This window comes from Salvia miltiorrhiza, chromosome 7, assembly GCF_028751815.1.
Source record: "Salvia miltiorrhiza cultivar Shanhuang (shh) chromosome 7, IMPLAD_Smil_shh, whole genome shotgun sequence".
NCBI classification, from domain to species: Eukaryota; Viridiplantae; Streptophyta; class Magnoliopsida; order Lamiales; family Lamiaceae; genus Salvia; species Salvia miltiorrhiza.
In genome coordinates this window covers 2,584,648-2,608,202 of record NC_080393.1, presented here as the reverse complement: position 1 = coordinate 2,608,202, position 23,555 = coordinate 2,584,648, and the positions used below count along the sequence as shown (strand labels likewise).

The window sequence follows — 23,555 nt, the reverse complement described above, 5'->3', positions numbered from 1 at the left end:
TTTCTCGCAACTCGAATTCATCGAAACTGAGATTGGGGGTTGTGGCCCACGCGCCGTACCATGACTTGGATAGGAGAGAGGATCGAGCAGCTTCTTTTACAGTGAGAAGAGATTGTATGCACTGAATAATATCGCCAGGAAGATGAGCCATATGTAATTACCTGCTTAATTTCGGATATTAATTTGAATCTTTGTTTTAGTTTTGATCTTCCAACAACAACACACACGATTTTTTCCGCCGAGAATTACGGATTCGATTTATAAACTTTTAAAATCAAAAAGTCTATTATCCATCGGAACAACTCCAAATTTTGGATGATTTTTTAGGGTTCAAATTTTGGATGGCTTCGGTCCCTCTTCTTGCCCCCATATATATAGTATTCTTCCACTACCAATTTTAATACGAATTTAATTCGGACTTAATTCGTTTTTATGAAAGGGAGAGTAATCATATATTATAGGAATCTCCTTTCGATATATTTATAATCGTACATCAATCAAACAAAATCAATTATACATAAGAATCTTTATTTGAACCACCTCATGTATATTTACGTGTAAAACTCAAAGAAGGTTGAGATGATATATGTCTCTTTTATACAACTTTTTGCGACTAAACTTTTTCATCTATCCAACTTCCTCTCTCCTTAATATTGAATATATACAATAATTTTTTATTTAATTTTTTATATCAATTATATTTTATTTTTCTGCATTTTTTTGATTTTGTTTAATTTTTTTTTCAATTAAATATTTTTTAGTAGAAATATTTAATTTTAAAAAAGCACAAAAATAAATTTAGAATGAATAAGTTATGGTAATTTAAATTTTTAAAATATTTTTTTTTCTTTCCTCTCTACTCTCTTTAATATTTTTTATCTATTTAATGACATAATTTTTTTCTACTATGTTAATTTTATTTGTTTTTCTATTTTTTTAAAGCAAAAATAAGTAGATATCTACATATTTTTTAATTATAATAGTTTAGAATTAAAGGTCGAGAAAAATATATTGGTTCATTTTATATATATCTCTTTTTTAAAAATAAATCTTTTGTGTTAATTTAACTTTTTATATGAATTATTATTTATATATATGAAAAATATAATTTCAAATATGACTTTTTATTTATGCTTGTGTATGATAATATTTATTTGTTTATTATGACATGAATACTCTATAATAATAATGACTAATTATCATTACATTTTATATAAAGTTGAAATTTTATATTTTTAAGTTCGGATTTTTATTGAGTAATTGATGTGAATTATTTTATTTTATTTTTAAATATAATTACATTTGTTATAAATTGATTTTGTTTGTATTTATTTATTTAAACATATCGTGATGCTCGTCATGCATCACACGAGTATACGTAGATTAAGCAATGACTAAAACCCAAATTATCATAAAAACCAAAGATCAGAACAAACCATAGGAACCAAAAACTGGAAATCCTATTTCCGTTGAAAGTAAACAAACTTGCAGTGAGACCTTTAATTATCTAAGCATAGCAAAGAACCAGAAAAGCTGGGGATATTGCAAAGCAATTATTTAACTAAATTAAACAAGATCAGTTTCCCAAAGAACTAGAGTTTTAACATGAGACCCCCTAATTTTCGTGTATCATGAGGCACGATCTGGTGCGTTTATTTTATTAATTCTATGGCTGATATTGTATCTGGAGGGAGCAGAATATTTTAAGTTTTGTTATTCATCAGTATATACTGCATTGTTCATCAGTATATATGTATTATTCATTACCAATTTTTAAAATTTTATTTTTCATCAGTATATACATCTTGTTTGTTAGATATACGTTTTATTAGTATTATATGTCTTATTCATTGTCCTCATGTTAGGAAAAATAGAAGGTCTCACTGGAGCGCGCCCCTATATATATATATTCCACTCTCATTCCCTAATAGTTGTTGTTTTGAACTTGAGGCGCGAAATATAATGACCATTGATTAAACTTAAAGTATCGAATATTTGGAACATCAAACTCTGCATTGAAGTCGAAACCCTCCAATTCCAAATACCTGAGCTTATGCAGTTTGATCATCGTATCAAAATAAAAGGGACAGCAACTCCAACTCAACTTGAGAAAAATTAATCTCCAGAACGGTATATAGTAATATTATATACTCCTATCTGCAAAACAACTCATCATAAAACATTGATGTAACAATTTGCTCTTGAAAATCAATGAAGGGGCGGCTATCTTCTTTTATCTCTTGCATTTGTGTGTTTTATAATTATATCTCCAAGAAAATTAATACAAATAACTACAATGTTAAATAACCAACCATCCATCACTTGCTATCTTTTTCATTACTTAAATTCACTGCAAGGGGGATACGAAAATATAACATTTAATTAACCAAACAAAGATTATATATAGTGACAAATTTACAAAAAAAAAGACGAAAAGAATTGTAACTATATACTCTAATTTATTACTTGATGAACATAATAGAATCGAATACTAATGAATATATCTAATTACAATGAAAAAGAAAGTCCTGATTAAAGTGTGCATGGCCTATACGTACGGATAAAGTTCGGGAAAAATAGAAAGAGAAAATCGAGATAGTCTCTGTGTTTCCACAAGATTGTTCAACGAAGAGAAGCAATAAGCAATAGGTTCCAAGCTGCAATTTCTCTGCATATCTCTGCTTCTGATCTCCCATTCCCTATTATCACTGCTTTTGATCTTGATGCGCGGCACTTGCATGCTACAACCGCTCGTCTCAAAATTTCGAATATTTGGAATATCAAACTCCCCATTCCACCCCGATTTCCAGATTTCATTACGTGATAAGCGTATGGTTATGCGCTCAAGCGATGTGCTGCAAATTCTTACATGCTCACACTCGTCATCCCAAATCACCAACACTTTGAGGGAAGGAGACTTGTTCCACAACTCTTCATAATCATGCAGTTTAACACCCAAACTAATCAAACGCAAACACTTGAGATTATCAAACTGATTATGCGAGGGACTCCATCTTCTTCTCTCGTTTCCAAACGAGCTCGTGGTGGTGGTGCTGGTGCTGGTGGTGTGAATAACTGTTAATTCCTCGATGGATGGGCATCTCGAAATCAAATCCCGAACTAAATCACCATTTACACTCGCATGGGTTAACTTGAGGAATTTAAGATTCGAGCAAGCTACCGCTTTATTCCTCCTCTCGAGATCAATCGTGAGCCCCAAAACAGATAACCTAACTAGGGTTTCGGATTCAAGCACCTCATCTGGTAGAACAAAACACCTACTTTTATCCGAGGTTGGAAATTCAATGGTGAGATCAGTAGCCCCCAATTTGATCGCTTTCAAAATCAATTCTCTACCCACAGAATCGTGTGTACCTCCCAATAAGCACAGCTTGAAAATCTTAATATTTCGATTCAAATCTTCATACCTCTGCATAGTCTTCTTCGTGAATATGGGAAACTCATCTATGCGATTCCGGAACTTGGTTTGATCGAGACTGAGGTTGGGACGCGTGAACCACGCGTCGTGCCAGGACTTGGATAGGAGAGAGGTTCGAGCAGCATCTCTTTGATCAGTTATAAGAGATTGTATGTGCTCAATGATTTCTTCTGGAAGTTTGGATTCGCCATCTGCTGCAATTCTTTTCTGAGCATTCTCCATGGGAGGAAGACCTGCAAATTTTCAATGATTTTTGAGAGGGTTTCAAATTTTGGATAGCTTCTGTTTCTCTTCTTGCCCCATGTATATATATATTGTCTTCCACCAATTTTAATACTAATTGAATTCGGACTTAACTTCTTCTTTTTTCATATGACTCTCTTTTCGATATATTTATAATCGTAGATCGATCAAACAAAATCAATAATACATAATGGCTTAGGTTATTACGATAGAAGAATCTTTTATTTGAATGTGTGTAAAACTCAAAGAAGGTTGAGATGGATATATGCTCTTTTGTCATGTTTGTGTTCTTATTATATCATAATTGCGTATCATATTCGTATTCGGGTTGGATCGCGTTATTTTTATTATATTTGATTTTTTTATTTTATTATTTAATTTAATTTCTAATTCGAATTTTTTTTATGTTGACATAACAACCTGACGACATTGTTCATGCAAGATTAACAACACGTCCGCATACGTTGACGACATTGTTTCTGCCAACTGATTGTTAATGATTATGTCACTTTAATTATTCAGCTAATTATGTTGTTTCCATCCAACAACTTGAAACGACGTTGTTTCTATCCAACTGACGTTATATCTATTATATCTATTTTAATTGTCTAACAGCCTGAAACTTAAAATATTATATGTCTCCATATTTAACAATTGTCCCAAAAAATATATTTAGAGGCACTTAATAAAAAATATCTCTAAAGCATCTTTAGCGCGACTCTAGCACTTATATTTTGTGGCCCATCCTGTGTGCGAACGGATCCCAGTAAAGCATCTTTAGCGCGACTCTAGCACTGGCAGACCCCACGAGCTCGAGGTGAGCTCCAATTTTGGAGTCAGGCTTGATAGCAAAATAATAAGGCACGTATTATACACGCGTCATTAACAAAAAAAATTAAAATATTGACAATGACTTTTGATTTTTGAAAATATATTTTTAAAAATAATTGTTGCAACAATTGTTTCAATTTTTTTATGCTCTTGGTCCACTTATGAGTTAGATACTGCATTGGATTGGCTCATCATATTGACTTATATGAATTCGTATTGTGTTTTTGATTTTCGATTATTGACTTATACCGCATGAAGACGTCTTTGATTGTGAATGAACCTAATGACAAACTATCCCCACGCAATGACAATGAAACGTAGCTTAGTTGGTCAAATGCTTATCCCTTCAATCAATAGATCAAGATTCGAGTCATCAAATGAGAGAACGAGGAATCATTATTGACCTTTTAAAGAATGCAAATAACCCTTTAACTTAGGGATAATTGCCTAAAAATTATTAAACACCGTTGTTTCTGTCAATTGATTTCCGTGCAATAACGATTGTGCCACGTCAATCATTCGATAAGTCAGGTTAATAGTAAGTTTGGTCGGATTAAATCACATGAAATCGATAATTTAATAATTACCACGCCACACTTAGAAGTGTGTGTATACAAAATCAAAATTTGATAAATTTAAGTTCAATTGTTTATAATTATATGCAATTAACTTTTAATTAATTTATTTACTTGTGAAGTAAGCACAATAAAAGCCCAACAACTTGGAATAGATCAACTTCCAGATCGAAATTATCACAAAACATGTCTATATATAAAAACCAAATTATCATTAATTAAAAAGTTGATAACTCCAACTTGATAAAACATAAACCAAAACTGGATAATTTAGGGCTTAGGATTAAATCACCTTATCTGGTAAAACAATTGACGTACCAAATAAGTAACCCCCAATTTGATCGCTTTCAAAATCAATATCAAATAAATAAGGAAATTGAGGCCACAAATCATACAGAAGAATTTATGAAGTAAACATTGTGTTTGAAAGTAAAAGAGAAGCAGTTATCATTTCTCAATTGTTTGTTTCTCAAGATACAATTTCATATGAGAAACAGCAGCAACAGCTCACTATATTAGCAACAGCATATATATCAACATCTCTACAGTTCTTCACATACCCTATCTTTAATATCCAAATTATTTTGTGAATACATTTAATTTGTTGCCCCTAGAAAAGCAGTTTCATAACATCGACATTCATTACAATCATTTATGAACATAACAAATTTTCAAAATCTAATAACAAGTTTCAAAATCAAGTTCCACAAATCAAATGTTCTTCAATCTAATAACGAGGAAAAAAATACCAAGGAGAGTAAAAACAAGAGTAACAGCAAAGTTTATCTCCATAAAAATCAAACTAAATTCATGATGAGTGCAGGTTCACCATCTTAAATTCCAGATATTAAATTAAACCACGCACCTTGATTTGATATATTATTCAACATTTTAACTAAGCAAGATCAAAATCAGATGAGTTTACCAAAGAAATAGAACATAAAAACAGATGGAGTTGAGAAAATTGTCTATATATTCATGAATGTATATTTATTAACTAAAAAAAACAACTCATCATTGAATGATAGACATTAAATCTAATTAACTTAATTAAACATGAAGTGATTTTACCTAATACTTACGTTGGAAGTGAAGAATTTCCCCGGCATCTAACAATGTCTTCTTCTTCAACTGTCTGAATACTTTCAAATCCACTACCTTTGCATAACGTTTCTGAATGTTTATGAATTTGGGGCAACAACTCCAAAGTAAAGAATCCATAGAAGCACGGGTCACTGCAGAACCCTCTAGCGTCAAATTCTCCACCACAGGTATAGCTGAACCATCTCCCACATATCTATATCCATCATATTGCATATTGCCAATGAATATAGACAGAGAAACTCGGGATGGGCTCAACATTTTTAGCAGCTGGTTCAACGAAGAGAACCACGAAGCACTAGCCATGTAGGGCGATGAAGCACCAGCCATGTAGGGCGTGAAATGTATGTGTATATCCGACTCACATTCCCAACTACATATTGATTTGAACTTGAGGCAAGGAATATCACGGCCATCAAACTTAAAGTATCGAATATTTGGAACATCAAACTCTGCATTCATCACGTTTCTAAACTCATGTAAGTGTATGGTTATGCGCTCAAGTGATGGGCTACAGATTCTTACATCGCCCAAGTTGATATTCTCAATCACCAATTCTTTGAGGCAAGCAAATTGAGGCCACAAGTCATTAAAGAGATGGGAATTCCTAAGTTTTGTCAATCTTAAATTCTCAATGGATGGGCATCTCGAAATCAAATCACTAATAAAATCACCATTTACAGACACATAGGATAGATGTGTTAGAACATGGTATTATCATAATGCATAGAGAAAGATAAAGAGAAGCAAATGATTGTTATTGTATTTCTTGATGTTGCTTACTAATTTCCTTGATTACAATGCATCCTTATATAGTATAAGGATGGATAAAAAGTCTTACAAAATCTTCTTAAAATCAAATATACACACTCTTATATTCAATTCAAAGATCTAATCTTTGAATTGATTTTAATACTTTTGACTATTGACTCTTATTTTCAACACTCCCCCTCAAGTTGAGTGACGGGATTTCCGATACTCAACTTGGAAAGAACATCTGAAAAACTTTTGGAGTTCACAGCTTTGGTTAAGATGTCAGCGAGTTGATCTTCGGATCTGACAAAGGGTAGGGTCACGATCCCTCCTTCGATCTTCTCTTTGATGAAGTGCCTATCAACTTCAACATGTTTGGTTCTATCATGTTGCACCGGATTTTCAGATATGCTGATGGCGGCTTTGTTGTCACAGAACATTTGGCATGTTTTTGTTGGATGAAGACTTAACTCCATTAGTAGCCTTCTCAACCAAAGAACTTCAGTCAGCCCACTCTTGATTCCCCTGAATTCTGCTTCTGCACTTGAGAGTGCCACCACCTTTTGTTTCTTGCTTCTCCATGATACAAGATTCCCTCCAATGAAGGCAAAGTACCCTGCTGTTGATTTCCTGTCAACTGGGTTTCCAGCCCAGTCAGCATCAGTGTAGGCTTGTATCTCGAGATGTCCAGTCTTCCTGAACAGTACTCCATAATCAAAGGTTCCTTTCAAGTATCTCACAATTCTGAGTGCTGCTTCCATATGGTCAGCTTGTGGTTGGTGCATAAACTGACTCACAACTCCAACAGCATATGCAATATCAGGCCGAGTATGGGAAAGATATATAAGTTTCCCTACCAAACGTTGATATTTTCCTCGATCCGCCAATTCAGCTCCCTTCACAATCTGTAGCCCATGATTGACAGCCATAGGCGTCTCAGCTGGCTTGCAATCTAGCATCCCAGTTTCTGCAAGAAGGTCAAGAGTATACTTCTTCTGATTGATAAAAATCCCTTTCCTCGATCTGAGTACTTCGATCCCGAGGAAGTACTTTAGTCTCCCAAGGTCCTTCATTTCGAACTCCTTGAAAAGATTTGCTTTCAACTTCTGGATTTCTTCTAAGTCATCCCCTGTTATGATCATGTCATCAACGTAAATGACTAAGCAAGAAATAAGATCACCTCGTTTCTTCAAGAATAAGGTGTGGTCTGAATTGCTTTGCTGGTACCCGAACTTCTTCATAGCTGTGGTGAATCTTCCAAACCAAGCTCTGGGAGACTGTTTGAGTCCATATAAAGTTTTTTTCAATCTGCATACCTTCCCTTCCTCGAACTCATCTGAAAAACCTTGGGGTGCATCCATGTATACCTCCCGTTCTTCTTCAAGCTCACCATGAAGAAAGGCATTTGTAACATCAAACTGATGAAGATCCCAATCCTTGTTTGCAGCAATGGAGAGGAGCACCCTGACAGTGTTCATCTTTGCCACAGGCGAGAAAGTTTCTGCATAGTCGATCCCATATGTTTGTGTGTAGCCTTTTGCAACCAGCCGAGCTTTGTATCGCTCAATAGATCCATCGGGTTTTCGTTTGATTGTGAAAACCCATCTGCATCCCACAGTTTTCTTCCCTTTTGGCAACCGACACTTCTCCCATGTGTGATTCCGGTTTAGGGCTCCTATCTCTTTCTTCATAGCATTTCTCCAATGCTCGATCTTCAGGGCTTGCTCTGCTGTTTGTGGAATCTCCTCATCATATAAGGCCGCTTCATAGGCTGTGGCATTTTTGGACAAGTTTCCCTTGGCGATATTCCCAATTGAGTATCGCGAATTCCTCACAATTTTCTCTGGGGTATACCGTTTAGGAGGTACACCCCGATTACTCCTGGGTGGTAGCACATATCTCCCAGTATCTCCATCTACTGTATTATCCTCCTGTTCTTCTTCAATGACTTGAGAAATATTATCAGCAGAATCAGAAGCCACAATAGTAGGTTCAGAAGATCTTACCTCAGATATCAGTGGCGGAGAAGATATAGGCTCATGCAGCGGACTAGATTGTTCTGGAGTGGATGAAACATGCTCGGTGGCAAGGCTAACTTTTTCTGTTGGATCTGCTTCCGAGACTGGCATTGGTAACCAACTTAACAAGTCGATCTCACTCTCACTCTCCCCCTGACTGGTAAGGTGGTTATCGTAGAAATACTCAGTTTCAAGGAAATCACAGTTCATGGTGGTGATGATTTGACGGGTTTTGGAATTGTAACACCTATATCCTTTTTGATTAACTCCATAACCTACAAACACACACTTGACTGCACAAGGAGAGAGTTTGGTGCGTTCATGTTTAGGAATGTGAACGAAAACAGAGCACCCAAAGACCCGTGGTTGAAGTGTAAGGGCAAGAGGTATGGAGGCCAGAGTAGACAATTTTTGTAATGGTGTTTGAAGTTTAAGAGTCCTAGTAGGGAGACGGTTAATAAGGTAAGCCGAGGTTTTCACGGCCTCGGGCCAAAACGAGGAGGGAACATGAGACTCAATCATCATAGAACGAGTCATTTCAAGTAAAATTCGGTTTTTTCTTTCGGCAACTCCGTTTTGTTCAGGAGTGTGGGGGCAAGTAGTTTGATGAATAATCCCTTTTGTTTGACAAAATATTTTCATGGAATTATTAACAAATTCCCCCCCATTATCAGTTCTAAGGGTTTGGATGTTTTTCTGAAACTGAGTTTGAACCATAGTATGGAAATGAGTAAATTTTTCAAAAACTTCAGATTTGTGTTTTAAAAAATATACCCATGTCATCCTAGTGCAATCATCAATAAATAACAGAAAATATTTAAAACCTTGTCCCCCTACCACGGGTGAAGGACCCCAAACATCAGAATGAACAAGAGAAAATATGGAGTTTACTTGTGTGTCATTAGGCTTAAAAGATTTTCGGTGGCTTTTAGCTAAAACACAAGTTTCACAAGATAAATTCTCATCATTTTTTATTAATTTAGGAAATAAAAGCTTAAGATACCCCATGGATGGATGCCCTAACCGACGGTGCCAAAGCCAGGCTTCCCGGTCAGCAGTTCCGTGAGCCAGCATCACCTTGCCTTGTTGAGCTATCTCATCCACATAGTACAATCCATCCCGCTCAGTGCCACGCCCAATAATCTCCCCCGTCCTGATATCCTGAAGCAAACAGAAGTGGGGATGCATTATCATGGTACAATTGAATTCTTTTGTAACATGGCTAATAGATAAGAGTTTGTGTGAAAGAGACGGGACATAAAGACAATTTGAGAGACGTAAAGTAGGGGAAATTTCTATAGTTCCGGCTCCTTTAACACGAGTCAAATCACCATTTGCAGTCTGAACATGCGTACGATGTGATGTTGATGACTTAATAATATCAGTTTTATCAAAAGTCATTGTATCAGTGGCTCCACAATCAAAAATCCACCCTTTATCTCTATCCCTATTATCACGAGAGGTTTGATATGCAGCGGAAGTATTTAGGGAATTTCTACATAATTGAGAGGTGTTTTTAGTATTATGTAGAGGTTTGGGGTGGTTTTGTAATTTATGGAAATCCAGGGGGGTAGTTTGCATAAAGTGGGGCTTATTCTGTAATTCCTTTAAACTTGTGGACTGAAAATAGGAGAGGTGGGGTTTATTTTGTAATAAACGAGAATCTGAGGGACTTAGTTGCAAGGCATGGGGTATTTTTTGTAAATATTCAAAATTAGGAGGGTTTGGTGTAAAAACACCAAACCCTATACCTTCTCGGTTAGAATGGGCGCCGCTTTCTTCATTCACGCCTTTGATGCCGCTCACCGAGCCTCCCCCATCCTCTCTAGTCGCCTCCCCCTCAAATCGGTGCTCCTTGGGCTTCACGCCCTCCCCAGATGGGAGATCAGCGGCTTCGCGGTGGCGCACGGCGTCCACGCGGTACGCCTCGGCAATGAGGCCTCCGTCTCCCATGCCATCCCCGTCCGGAACGGCTCCCTCTACCCGCTCACATTCGGCGCGTCGCGGACCTGCGCGCAGAACGAGGTGCTGCGTTCCATTTTGAGTTTGCTGTCGGAAGTAACTGTTCTCATACACCAAATGAGAGACTTGTTTCTGCAGCCGATCGTTTTCCTCCATCAACAACTTGTTCATGGCTGTCAATTTCCGGTTCACAGCTTGAAGGCGTCTGTGCCGCCGTCGGACCTCAGGCCGCTGAGTAGGGCGGTGGGTGGCGGTGATTCCGGCTCCGACCACTCCCAATGATGAGACGTCGCTGTCGGAGCGGTTGGTTGCCGGCTGCAAGTTTTGTAGTCGGGCGGCCTCCCTTCTCACTTTTGAGAACGCCGACTTGACTGAGGGAACGGGAACTTTCTTGAGAATGTCCCGACAAAGTTTGTCGTATCTCCCATCTAATCCAGGGAGGAACTGAAATAATCGGTGATTTCCGATCAGTTTTCGGTGCTTTTTAATCCCTTCTTCATTGCAGTTGATTGGATTTGGGTTATTTGAATCTGTTTGGTTTATGGTTTCAATCTCTCCTGGCATTTTTTTTTTCAGGAAATGAAGAACAGAGGCTGCCTTGATTTGGTGAATTGGCTAAGAAAGGTTTTTGGTTTGGGATATGAACGATGATGATTTGTTTCTGAGTTCCTAGGATTGAACCTGCTCTGATACCATGTTAGAACATGGTATTATCATAATGCATAGAGAAAGATAAAGAGAAGCAAATGATTGTTATTGTATTTCTTGATGTTGCTTACTAATTTCCTTGATTACAATGCATCCTTATATAGTATAAGGATGGATAAAAAGTCTTACAAAATCTTCTTAAAATCAAATATACACACTCTTATATTCAATTCAAAGATCTAATCTTTGAATTGATTTTAATACTTTTGACTATTGACTCTTATTTTCAACAAGATGAAGGGATTTAAGATTGGAGGAGGTTACCACTTTATTCCTCTTTTCGAAAGCAATTATCATGACCCCTTGAACACATAATCTAACTAGGGTTTCTGGTTCAAGCACCTCATCTGGTAGAACAAAATATCTACCAGTATCCGAGATTGGAAACTCAATGGTGAGATCAATAGCCCCCAATTTGATGGCTTTCAAAATCAATTCTGTAGCCAGATCAGAATTTTTGTTAACTTCCATACATAGCTTGAAACTCTTAATCTTTAGGTTCAAATCTTCATACCTCTGCATAGAATTCATCGTGAATATGGGAAACTTATCCATGCGATCCCGAAACGCGGATTGATCGAAACAGAGGTTGGGGCGCATGCACCACGCGCCGTGCCACGACTTGGATACGAGAGTGGATCGAGCAGCATCCCTCCCAGACATAAAACATTGTATGCGGTGAATGATTTCCTGTGGAAGTTTGGATTCGCCGAGTCCCGCAATTCTTTTCTGAGGATTCTCCATGGGAGGAAGACCTGCAAATTTTGAATTAATGTTTTTGAGAGAGTTTTAAATTTGGGAATTGGGATGCCTTTTAGTCTCTCTCAGGGGCGGAGCTAGGATAACGTAGGCCCAGTATGAATTTTAAAAATTGGGCCCTTTATTTATAGTTAAGAAAAAATTATATTATGAAAATATTTGATTTAATAATACATCTTTTTTGTCAAATTACTTTGTAAATATATATATAAAAACTATGTCATTCATTTAAAATATATAATAACGAAATAATATAAGAACAAGTGTTAAGTGCACAACTAAACGAAGTAAAGATCTAAAATAATAACGAAATAATATAAGAATTTAGAGAGAAAAGATCGCACCAATAATCTTTATATGAATATGATGAATATCTATGTTCACGATTAACACATACAACCTAAATACAAAAGTAGAATTTCATCAATTAAAACTATTAATAATTAATTAAAATAAAAAACTGATAATAATTAGTAAAAATAAAAAATGATTGGTATAAAATATAATTAAAAGTTTTAAAGAAATTATCTTGTTTTATTCTCTAATCTCTAGAATTGAAAAATCACTAAGGCTGCGTTTACTTTGATGGATAAATTTATCCATGGAAAATTATGGATAACACAAATTTATGCCTTTAAATGCCTCCTTCCTTTACCAACATTTGACACAAGATGCTCATGCCATTTTTTCTTCCTTATTTTCACTTCAAGGATGAATAATATTATCACACCATTTTTGGCCAAAATAATGTTGTGTCAAGTGTTCCTATTATCACACCGTCAATGCTTCGTGTTATCGACGGATTTTTCAGATTTGCCGACAAGCCAAAATTGTATAGTGGTAATATGGATTAATGGAAAGGTTATATATAGGTTGAAATAGTGATGAAAAATCATAAAACAATATTGGGTTGCAGTTTTTTTTTTTTTAAATTACTAATTTGATCTTGAATAAAACATAAAAGAATATAGAACAAAGAGGTTATTCATACGTCTGGAATTATATAATACGCCTGCGAATACATTTGATACTGCTTGATCCCATCTACGTAGTGGGAATGGAAGTCTGGATATAACCACATATGGGTCTCAGCCTACTGCTTCATGTTGGGGGCGTTTATTTTTTAGGATTAATTTTAATATATAAAATTAATAAGGTTAATAATATCTTATTTAATATTTTTTTAGGGGAAAAGGAAGGTTTCATTAAGAAGAATCAAAGCGAGCAGTATCAAGATGCCAAGGGGGAAACCCCGACTTCCAGATCATTACGTTGGAGAAAGAAAAAGCAGAGCGAGCTAGACCTTTGATTTTGCCATTAGTTAGGATTTCGACCAAATTTACTGTTTGCATGGCTAGTTGAATAATTGACTTGACATAACCATTCTTATATATGGGACAATCAGTTAGCAGAAACGGTTTCTTACCAAACAACATCATTTAGTTTAATCCCTTGATTCCACACAACTTTTTAGGAATAGGCCAACATTATTTTTTTATTTTTAATTACTAATTTGATCTTGAATAAAACATAAAAATAATATCGAACAAAGTGGTTATTCATATGCTTCTGGAATTTAATTACCCAATGCCGGAGTACCTTTTTACTGAAGTATCAAATTCTAATGTTGCATGCGAGCTAGATAGCAAAAATTTGTGTGGTAATTACGAAACTATTGATTTGATCTGACTTTACTACCAATTAGGTTTTAGACCAAACTTATGGTTGACATGACATGACTAGCTGAATAATTGACGTAACATAATCATTCTTACGCGCAACAATCAGTTGGTAAAAATGATCTCGTTTCTTATGAGACAACATCATTTAGTTTAATCCCACGATTGCTTCTTCTTCAAAAATCTTAAGAATACATGCTTCTTCTTCAAATGGTGGATGGGATGGAAGACGAATGAGAGAAAAATGGAAGAGTGGAATGCGAAAATTGAGGCTAGGATTTTTCAGAGATAAGAATAACTACTCACCTGTAAAATATCATAATTTTACTGAGTTACATTTATGAGTGATTATTTATAAAAAATTATGTCACTATAAGAATAATATTTTGTTGCAATGTGTTGACTATATTTTTTACTTTTGTTATATAAGAAGGTTAATTGAACCCATTAACTCTTTTTTCACTCTATCCTCGCCTTCATATTTCTTGTGTATATATATAGCAGATAATTAATCCAACCATAAACAAGATTAGTTTACCAAAGCACTAGAGTCTAACTACTCTAACACAAAAACAATCGACTTGATCAATCTAATTCAACGTTTTGATTAATCAAGATAAAAAACAGATGAGTTTACCAAAGAAATCAATAGAGTCTAGCTAACATAAAAACAGATCGAGGTTAAGAAAATTTCCTACAAGGATCTCCATGGGAGGAAGGCCTGCAAATATTCAATGATTTTTGAGATGGTTTCAAATTTTGGACGGCTACTGTTTCTCTTCTTGCCCCATATATACATTGTCTCCCTACAAGGATCTAACACTGTCTTCTTCTTCAACTCGAATACTTTCAAATCCAGTACCATCTCTGCATAACGTTTTTCAGTGTTTATGAAGTTGGGGCGACAAGTCCAAAGTAAAGCATCCAGAAAAGCTCCGTTTAATCCAAAACCCTGTATCGTCAAATTCTCCACTACAGGTACAGCTAAACCATCTCCCACGTATCCATCTCCATCATCGTGCGTAGCAGTTATGTGCATGGTGAGAGAAACTCGGGATGGGCTCAACATTTTCACAAGCTGCTTCAACGAAGACAACCACGCAGCACTGGGCATGTAGGGCGAGAAACGTACGTGTATCTCCGACTCCCATTCCCTAGTAGTTGTTGTTTTGAACTTGAGGCTCGGAACATAGTGACCCTTGAACTTAAAGTATCGAATATTTGGAACATCAAACTCCGCATTCATCACGGCTTTAAATCTATCTATGATTATGGTTATGCGCTCAAGAGATGGACTGCAAATTCTTAGATCGTCCCACTTGTAGTCAGACTTGTCATCGTCAATCACCAATTCTTTGAGGCAAGGGAGTTGAGGCCACAAGTCATGTTTACATAAGCTATCATTGAAGTCCAAACGCTCCAATTTCAAATACTTGAGCTTATGCAGTTTGATCATCGCATCAAAAGGAAAGGGAGACGAACTCTTGAGATCTATCAGTGTTAATTCCTCAATGGATGGGCATCCCAAAATCAAATCCCTAATTAAATCACCATCACCATATATAGTCGTGTAACATAGATGAAGGGATTTGAGATTGGGAAGGATTACCTCTTTGCACCACTTTTGGTGATCAACCTGACCCAATAGAAGAAATAATCTAGCTAGGGTTTCGGATTGAAGCACCTCATCTGGCAGAACAAAACGCGAACGAGTCATCACCCCGGCTAATGAAATTTGAATGGTGAGATCAGTAGCCCCCAATTTGATCGCTTTCAAAATCAATTCTCTAGCCAGATCAGGATAGTCGTTACCTTTCATAGACATCCATAGCTTGAAACTCTTAATGTTTGGGATCAAATCTTCATACCTCTGGATAGTCTTCTTCGTGAATATGGGAAACTCATCCATGCGATTCCAGAACATGCTTTGATCGAAACTGAGGTTGGGGTGCGTGGTCCACGCGCCGTGCCAGGACTTGGATAGGAGAGAGGTTCGAGCAGCATCTCTTTCATCACCATCTCTTTCACTTATAATAAGAGATTGTATGTGCTGAATGATTTCTTCTGGAAGTTCGGATGCTGCAGTTTTGCTGTGATCATTCCCCATGTGAAGACCTCCAAATTTTGGATGTTTTTTTTTATGGTTTCAAATTTTGGATCGATCGATGGCTTCTGTCTCTCTTCTTTCTCCCATATATATAGTATTCTTCCACTACCAATTTTAATACGAATTTAATTCGGCTCTTAATTCGTTTTTTTTGAAAGGGAGATCTCGTTTGGATATACTTATAATCGTAGATGAATCAAACAAAATCAATTATACATAATATAAGGCTTAAAGAAGGTTGAGATGATATATACTTATAATAGATTATTACGACAGAAGAATCTTTATTTGAACCACCTCATGTATATTTACGTGTAAAACTCAAAGAAGGTTGAGATGATATATTTCTCTTTTATACTACAAGTCTACAACTTTATCAGAACTAAACTATTTTATCAATCAAACTTCCTCTCTCCTTAATATCGAATATATACAATAATTTTTTATTTTAAGCTTTTTTATATTATTAATTTTTATGATTTTATTTATATTTTTTCAATTATAATAGTTTTCAGTGCAATTAAGGAGAAAGAAATTATACTGATTCATTTTAGAAATATTTAATTTAAAAAAAAACATAAAAAAAATAAATTTTGAATGAATAAGTTATGATCATTTAAAGTTTTAAAATAATTTTTATCTTTCCTCTCTACTCTCTTTAATGTTTTTTCTCTATTTAATGACATGTTTTTTTTTTCTACTATGTTAATCTTATTTGTTTTTCTATTTTTTTAAAGGGAAAATAAGCAGATATCGTGTTTTTTGTTTTACATATTTTTTAATAATAATAGTTTAGACTGTATTACAGGTGAAGGAAAATATATTGGTTCATTTTATATATAACTTTTTTCTAAAAATAATTTTTTGTATTAATTTTATTATGTCTCTTTATATGAATAATTACTGATATATATTAAAAATATATAATTTCAAAATATGTCTTTTTATTTATGCTTATGTATGATAATATTTATTTGTTTATTATGATGCGTAATACTCTATAATAATAATGACTATAATTATCACTACACTTTATATAAAGTTGAAAATTTACATTTTCAATTTTCGGGTAAGTAATTGATATGGATTATTTTATTTTATTTTTATAATATATTTTCATTTTCTTATATTTTGATTCTGTTTGTATATATTTATTTAAACATGTCGTTTAATTTCGATGCTCGTCGTAGATCCCGCCAGAAGATATATGTACTAATATATATAGATTAACCAATTGCTAAAACCCAAGTGTCGGAAACCTTGAACTCTCTTCTAAGCATGGCAAAGAACCCAAGTGTCGAAAACCTTCCACAGTGAGTTTCTCCATAGCTAATTAACACAAGCATCTTTCAATAAAGGATCCAGAAAAGCATGGAATATTGCAAAGCAATATGTAATTTGACTAAATTAAACAAAGATTAGTTTACCAAAGAACTATTTTCTTAACTTCTCTAACATAAAAAAAATCGACTTGATCGAGATCAAATCGCTATTTCCGTTGGAAGTGAACAAGTTGTGGAGGATTAATTCCTTGGAGATCAAAGCTTTTTTTTTTCCAGGTTAATAACTTTGACTGTTTTGCAAAGGTAGGACAAATTTTTCCGAACTTATAATTACAAATAATACCTAGGATAATTAAGTATGAGTATTCTAGAGATCAAATATTTTCCATAGAATATCGGGTGAATAATAGACAATACATATATATATATTAATGGCTACAACTCTTATAATAGCTAATTAAATTTCACAATATAATAATTATTTTTATTAAAATTTGTGGTGTTCCTCATTAGAACTATTTCTTATGAAAAGAGAGAGTATCATATATTCAAAACAAACAAAATATAGAAAATATTTTTTTTCATCGTTTTCTCCAATTTCAAGTCTAACAAAATAAGTAATGATGCTAACACAAAATAAGCAAGTAAAGAAACAGGTGGAATTGCTGCTGCCGGCGAGAGGAGCATCCAACACAGCAATAACGGTGTCGTTTTGCTGCTTGCTATCGCCACCACATGGAACTCGAATCCAACACCTTCGGCCTTAGACATTAACCTCTTACCGCTTCACCAAGCACACTTTACACCAAGCACACTTTAAGTATAACTTAATTAAACATGAAGTGATTAGCCTATTTCCGTTGGAAGTGCAGAATTTCCCTATGATTCCTTTTCCTTGGAGCATCTAACAATCTCTTCTTCTTCAATTGTCTGAATACTTTCAAATCCACTACCTTTGCATAATGTTTTTGAATGTTTATGAATTTGGGGCAACAACTCAGAAGTAAATCATCCATAAAAGCACGGGTCACTGCAAAACCCTCTAGCGTCAAATTCTCCACCGCAGGTATAGCTGAACCACCTCCCACATAGCTATATCCATCATATGGCCGATTGCCAATGAGTATATACAGAGAAACTCGGGATGGGCTCAACATTCTCACAAACTGCTTCAACGAAGCGAACCACGAAGCACTAGTAGCCGAGCGATGTATGTGTATATCCGACTCCCATTCCCGACTACCCATTGCTTTGAACCTGATCAGGCACGGAAACTCACAGCCCACAAACTTAAAGTATCGAATATTTGGAACATCAAACACCGCATAGATATCTTTTGTAATGCGATTTAAGTGTATGGTTATGCGCTCAAGTGATGGGCTACAAATTCTTATCTTCTCCCAATCACTGTGGTCAAAGACGAGGTAATCCCAAATCACCAATTCTTTGAGGCAAGCAAATTGAGGCCACAAGTCACGTTTAGATCTATCTGCAATACCCAAACTATCTAATCGCAAATACTTGAGCTTATGCAGTTGGATCAGCTTATGCAGGTCGATCATCGGATCTTCATAAACGGGCAATGTTGATCTCCCGAGTCTTCTCAATGTTAATTCCTCAATGGATGGGCATCTCGAAATCAAATTCCTAATTAAATCACCGTTTACATGCTCATTGGATAGATGAAGGGATTTAAGATTGGAGGAGTTTACCACTTTATTACTCTTTCTGAAATCAACTCTGACATTGTGAACAGATAATCTAGTTAGGGTTTCGGATTCGAGGACCTCGTATGGTAGATTAATACTAACCCAGGTCGGTACATCAATGGTGAGATCAGTAGCCCCCAATTTGATGGCTTTCAAAATCAATTCTCTAGCTAGATCAGAATCGTCGTCACCTTCCACCCATAGCTTGAAACTCTTAATCTTTAGGTTCAGATCTTCGTACCTCTGCATGGACTTCCTCGCGAATATGGGGAACTCATCCATGCGATGCCGAAACGGGAGTGGATCGAAATAGAGGTTGGGGCGTGTGCACCACGCGCCGTGCCACGACTTGGATAGGAGAGTGGTTAGAGCAGCATCCCTTTCAGACATAAGTGATTGTATGTGCTGAATGATTTCCTCTGGAAGTTTGGATTCGCCATCGGCCGCAATTCTTTTCTGAGCATTCTCCATGGGAGGAAGACTTGCAAATTTTGAATGCTTTTTTGTGAGTGTTTCAAATTTTGGACGGCTTCAATTATGTCTCTCTTCTTGCCCCATATATAAAGTCTTCCACCAATTTTAATATGAATATGAATTGTATTCGGACTCAACTTATATTTTTAATATATATATATATATATATATAAAGTCTTCCACCAATTTTAATATGAATATGAATTGTATTCGGACTCAACTTATATAATTCTCTGTTGAACTCAACCCTATATATATATATATATATATATATATATATATATATATGTATATTATAGGAAGCAGAATCCGGCCCGGTATAGTTCTTTATTATTTATAGTTTAATGCTTCAAAATAATTAAGCTGCAGAATCTGTAAATGTTTATAATCGTCGATCGTTGATACAAAATCAATGATTATTAAATTGGGATTTTTTAAAATAAAAAGAAGAAGAAAAAGAGAAAAAAAGAATGTAGAGAACCCTTGAAGGCACCGAGCCTCGTTAAAACCTCAACTAGAGAAGAAAAATAGTACTCGTCCAGACAGAGCCAGAAGACAAAACCCAGGCATTCAATCGGGGCCCAAAAATAAAGCAACATGAAGTGAGCTTCGGACTAACCATCACCCACCTCACATCAACCTGAAAAAATACGACGGAACTCGAATAATCATGGAGCTCCGGACTAACCACTGCCCAATTCGAAGTTATCGTCGCGCAGAACGAGAACAAAGACGACAAAGAGAGACACGCCCAGATGAGGCAAAGGACGAAACCCACGCACCGGGGGAATGAAAAAGATGCGTGGCTGCGAGACGCGTCAACACCACGAGTCAAGCACGAGAGAGGCCTCCAGCCGCTCGATAAAATGGCCTAATGCAGAAAAGCACCAACACAGCTGGAAACAGGAGAAAGCAGTCCTGCCCCCCAAGTGCTCGATGAAATGCCGCTGAAGAGGCCAGCCCAGATTCTGAAAATGTGCGCAACTTCGAGAAGAGGCAGGACAACGTCGAGCTGCAAGAGCAAGACTCAAATCAATGATACATTAGGTTATTACAAGCGGATTTTTTTTTATTATTATTTTTATTTTATTTTATTTTGAGGCCACCTTAATATATATTTAAGTGTAAGAAACTCAAGGAAGATTGAGCAAACAACTAGAATTTAAAACTCTGGAATGACAGGTTTTTAACAAGACATAAACACGCACAGAATTAACTGTTGTTATTGTGTCGAAGCAATAACGACAAAATAATTGTATTGGATCCATATCGTTTTGTGAATGAAAATTGTTCATAATGGAAGTAATTAATTAACGTTGATTCAATTAACCGTGAAGCCATTAACAAATATCTTCTTCTTCAACTCTTGAATACTTTCAAATCTTCTATCTCTATACAATGACTTTGAATGTTTATGAAGTTGGGGAAACAACTTCAAAACAAAGCATCCAGAAAAGCACGATTAACTACAGAACTCCGTAGTTATAGTGACCCAAGATATTTTAACTTCAAATATTGAAATCTTTAATTATTTTTACTAATTAAATTTAAGTCTTATATAGAAGAAAAAGAAAATTGGCTAAATAACCGTTTATGCCCGTTGGCAACATTTTTTCAATTTTTTCTTTAAATATAGCCTGTGCAATACCTATGTTTTTCCATTACTATTTCAGTCTCTAACCCTTTAAATCCACCACAAAAGCGGTGAATTGCGAAAATCATAGGCCTACAATAAAACATTTCACGGTACGAAAATATAACATTATTAAATAAAGATTATATAAAGTGACAAATCTACAAAAAAAAAAAAAAAAAAAAAAAAAGAGAAAAAAAATGTAACTAATCTCATTACTTGATGAATATAATAAAATCGAATAATGAACCTATCTAATAAAAAGAAAGTCCTAAAGTGTGGCCTAAGCATCTCATCGTTCCCGAATAGAAAGAGAAAATGTTTTCACAAGTTGCTTCAATGAAGAAAAGCAATAACCAATAGGTTCAAAGCTTTCGATCTCCCATTCCTTATCACCGCTTTTGATCTTGAGGCGCGGCTCTTTAAATTCACAACCAGCACTAATCTTAAAATTTTGAATATTTGGAACATCAAACTCCCCATTCCAGATTTTATCATGTAATATGCGTATGCTTATGCGCTCAAGCGATGGGCTGCAAATTCTTACGTAATCGGAGTTTTCATCCCAAATCACCAACACTTTGAGGGAAGGAGAATTGTTCCACAACTCATCGTGATCATGCAGTTTAACACCCAAACAAATCAAACGCAAACACTTGAGATTATCAAACTGATGATCATGAGAGGGACTCCATCTTCTTCTCTCGTATCCAAACAAGCTTGTGTGAAAAAGTGTTAATTCCTCAATGGATGGGCATCTCGAAATCAAATCCCTAATTAAGTCACCTTTTACACTCGCTTGGGATAACCAAAGGTATTTAAGATTCGAACAAGCTACCGCTTTATTCCTCCTCTCGAGATCAACCGTGAGCCCTAAAACATATAATCTAACTAGGGTTTTGGATTCAAGCACCTCATCTGGTAGAACAAAACACCTATTAGTATCCGAGATTGAAAATTGAAGCGTGAGATCAGTAGCTCCCAATTTGATCGCTTTCAAAATCAATTCTCTAGCCAGATCAGAATCGTCGTTACCTTTCATCAATAGCTTGAAACTCTTAATATTTCGGTTCAAATCTTCATACCTCTGCATGATCTTCCTCGTGAATATGGGAAACTCATTCACGCGATTCCGGAACTTGTATTGATCGAAAGTGAGGTTGAGGCGTGTGGTCCACGCGTCGTGCCAGGACTTGGATAGGAGAGAGGTCTGAGCAGCATCTCTTTCATGCAGCAGAAGAGATTGTATGCGGTGAATGATTTCTTCTGGGAGCGGAGAGAGGTCAGCAGCATTCTCCATCGGAACAACTCCAAATTTTGGATGATTTTTTAGGCTTTCAAATATTGGACGCTTTCAATTCTCTCTGTCTCTTCTTGTCCCACATATATAGTCTGCGATCATGCTATTAGGGTTTCCAACGACTCTTTTTACTATTTCACCAATTTTAAGCCCATAATATACTACTAAAATTAACAATAAATTAATTTTAGAAATTGTAAATTGAATGAGAATTATTTAAAAATTTATGACCACACTTTTGCTCTCAATTTAAGTTATTATTCATATATTATTACTAAAAAAAAATTTGTTGCCGGCCATCCCGTGCGCGGACGGAGCCGGGCTTGGAAGCTAAAGAATAAGGTGTGTATTATGCACGCACCATTAATTAAAAAAACAAAAAAAAAACAATTGACAACGTTTCTGGTTTAAAAAATATAGGTATATTTTTTTAAGTAGTTATTGCAACGGCCGTTTCAATTTTTTTCTTCTTTTTTTAATTTTTTATTCCTTAAATTCAAATTACTAAAGCTTAAATTACATAAATTTAAAAGAAATCAGGATTGTTGGGATACATTTGAGAGAAAAAATAGAAATGAAAATTAGAACCCCTCCCCTGTGGGAGTGGAAACCTCTTTGAGGGCTCTAGGGCTGGAGATTCTCTTAAAGCATTCACATTGGTTGATGTCAATACTTGACTTATTCATACTCCGACAATAAAAACGAGAAGGTAGTAGCAGAGCAACAAGAATTTAATATTCAATGTTTTAATCAAGCAAGATCAAAAACAGATGAGCTTACCAAAGAAATAGAACATAAAAATAGATGGAGTTGAGAAAATTGTCTATATATTAATGAATGTAAATATATTAGCTAAAAAAAACAACTCATCATTGAATGATGGACGACATTAAGTCTAACTTAATTAAACATGAAGCGATTTTACCTATTTACGTTGGAAGTGAAGAATTTCCCCAGCATCTAACAATGTCTTCTTCTTCA

At 35.4% G+C, this 23,555-nt stretch overlaps 5 protein-coding genes across 5 annotated transcripts; all 5 read right to left on the bottom strand.

The window, feature by feature from the left end:
• Positions 1-2,548: 2,548 nt before the first annotated feature.
• Positions 2,549-3,661, bottom strand: LOC130993036 (F-box protein At5g03100-like). The gene has a single exon (XM_057917757.1). The coding sequence runs from the start codon at positions 3,659-3,661 to the stop codon at positions 2,549-2,551; it is 1,113 nt and encodes a 370-aa protein (XP_057773740.1).
• Positions 3,662-5,404: 1,743 nt separating this feature from the next.
• On the bottom strand, positions 5,405-12,425 carry LOC130991588 (putative F-box protein At3g58960). The gene is made up of 2 exons (XM_057915878.1): positions 11,868-12,425; positions 5,405-6,888 (listed from the first exon to the last, which is right to left on the bottom strand). The coding sequence occupies exons 1-2, from the start codon at positions 12,372-12,374 to the stop codon at positions 6,160-6,162; spliced, it is 1,236 nt and encodes a 411-aa protein (XP_057771861.1). The 5' UTR covers positions 12,375-12,425; the 3' UTR covers positions 5,405-6,159.
• A 2,276-nt stretch (positions 12,426-14,701) lies between these two features.
• On the bottom strand, positions 14,702-16,218 carry LOC130991587 (putative F-box/LRR-repeat protein At3g18150). Its single transcript, XM_057915877.1, has one exon. The coding sequence runs from the start codon at positions 16,173-16,175 to the stop codon at positions 14,763-14,765; it is 1,413 nt and encodes a 470-aa protein (XP_057771860.1). The 5' UTR covers positions 16,176-16,218; the 3' UTR covers positions 14,702-14,762.
• A 1,843-nt stretch (positions 16,219-18,061) lies between these two features.
• Positions 18,062-19,654, bottom strand: LOC130991586 (putative F-box/LRR-repeat protein At4g00320). The gene has a single exon (XM_057915876.1). It carries the CDS (start codon positions 19,636-19,638, stop codon positions 18,310-18,312), a length of 1,329 nt encoding a protein of 442 aa, XP_057771859.1. The 5' UTR covers positions 19,639-19,654; the 3' UTR covers positions 18,062-18,309.
• Positions 19,655-21,478: 1,824 nt separating this feature from the next.
• Positions 21,479-22,610, bottom strand: LOC130991585 (putative F-box/LRR-repeat protein At5g41840). The gene has a single exon (XM_057915875.1). It carries the CDS (start codon positions 22,572-22,574, stop codon positions 21,567-21,569), a length of 1,008 nt encoding a protein of 335 aa, XP_057771858.1. The 5' UTR covers positions 22,575-22,610; the 3' UTR covers positions 21,479-21,566.
• Positions 22,611-23,555: the final 945 nt, after the last annotated feature.

Coding starts and splice junctions, on each gene's coding strand:
- LOC130993036 (XM_057917757.1), bottom strand. CDS start 3,661: ATGGAGAATGCTCAGAAAAGAATTGCAGCAGATGGCGAATCCAAACTT.
- LOC130991588 (XM_057915878.1), bottom strand. CDS start 12,374: ATGGAGAATCCTCAGAAAAGAATTGCGGGACTCGGCGAATCCAAACTT. Junction 6,889..11,867: donor CCTCCAATCTTAAATCCCTT/CATCTTGTTGAA, acceptor CATGTTCTAACA/CATCTATCCTATGTGTCTGT.
- LOC130991587 (XM_057915877.1), bottom strand. CDS start 16,175: ATGGGGAATGATCACAGCAAAACTGCAGCATCCGAACTTCCAGAAGAA.
- LOC130991586 (XM_057915876.1), bottom strand. CDS start 19,638: ATGGAGAATGCTCAGAAAAGAATTGCGGCCGATGGCGAATCCAAACTT.
- LOC130991585 (XM_057915875.1), bottom strand. CDS start 22,574: ATGGAGAATGCTGCTGACCTCTCTCCGCTCCCAGAAGAAATCATTCAC.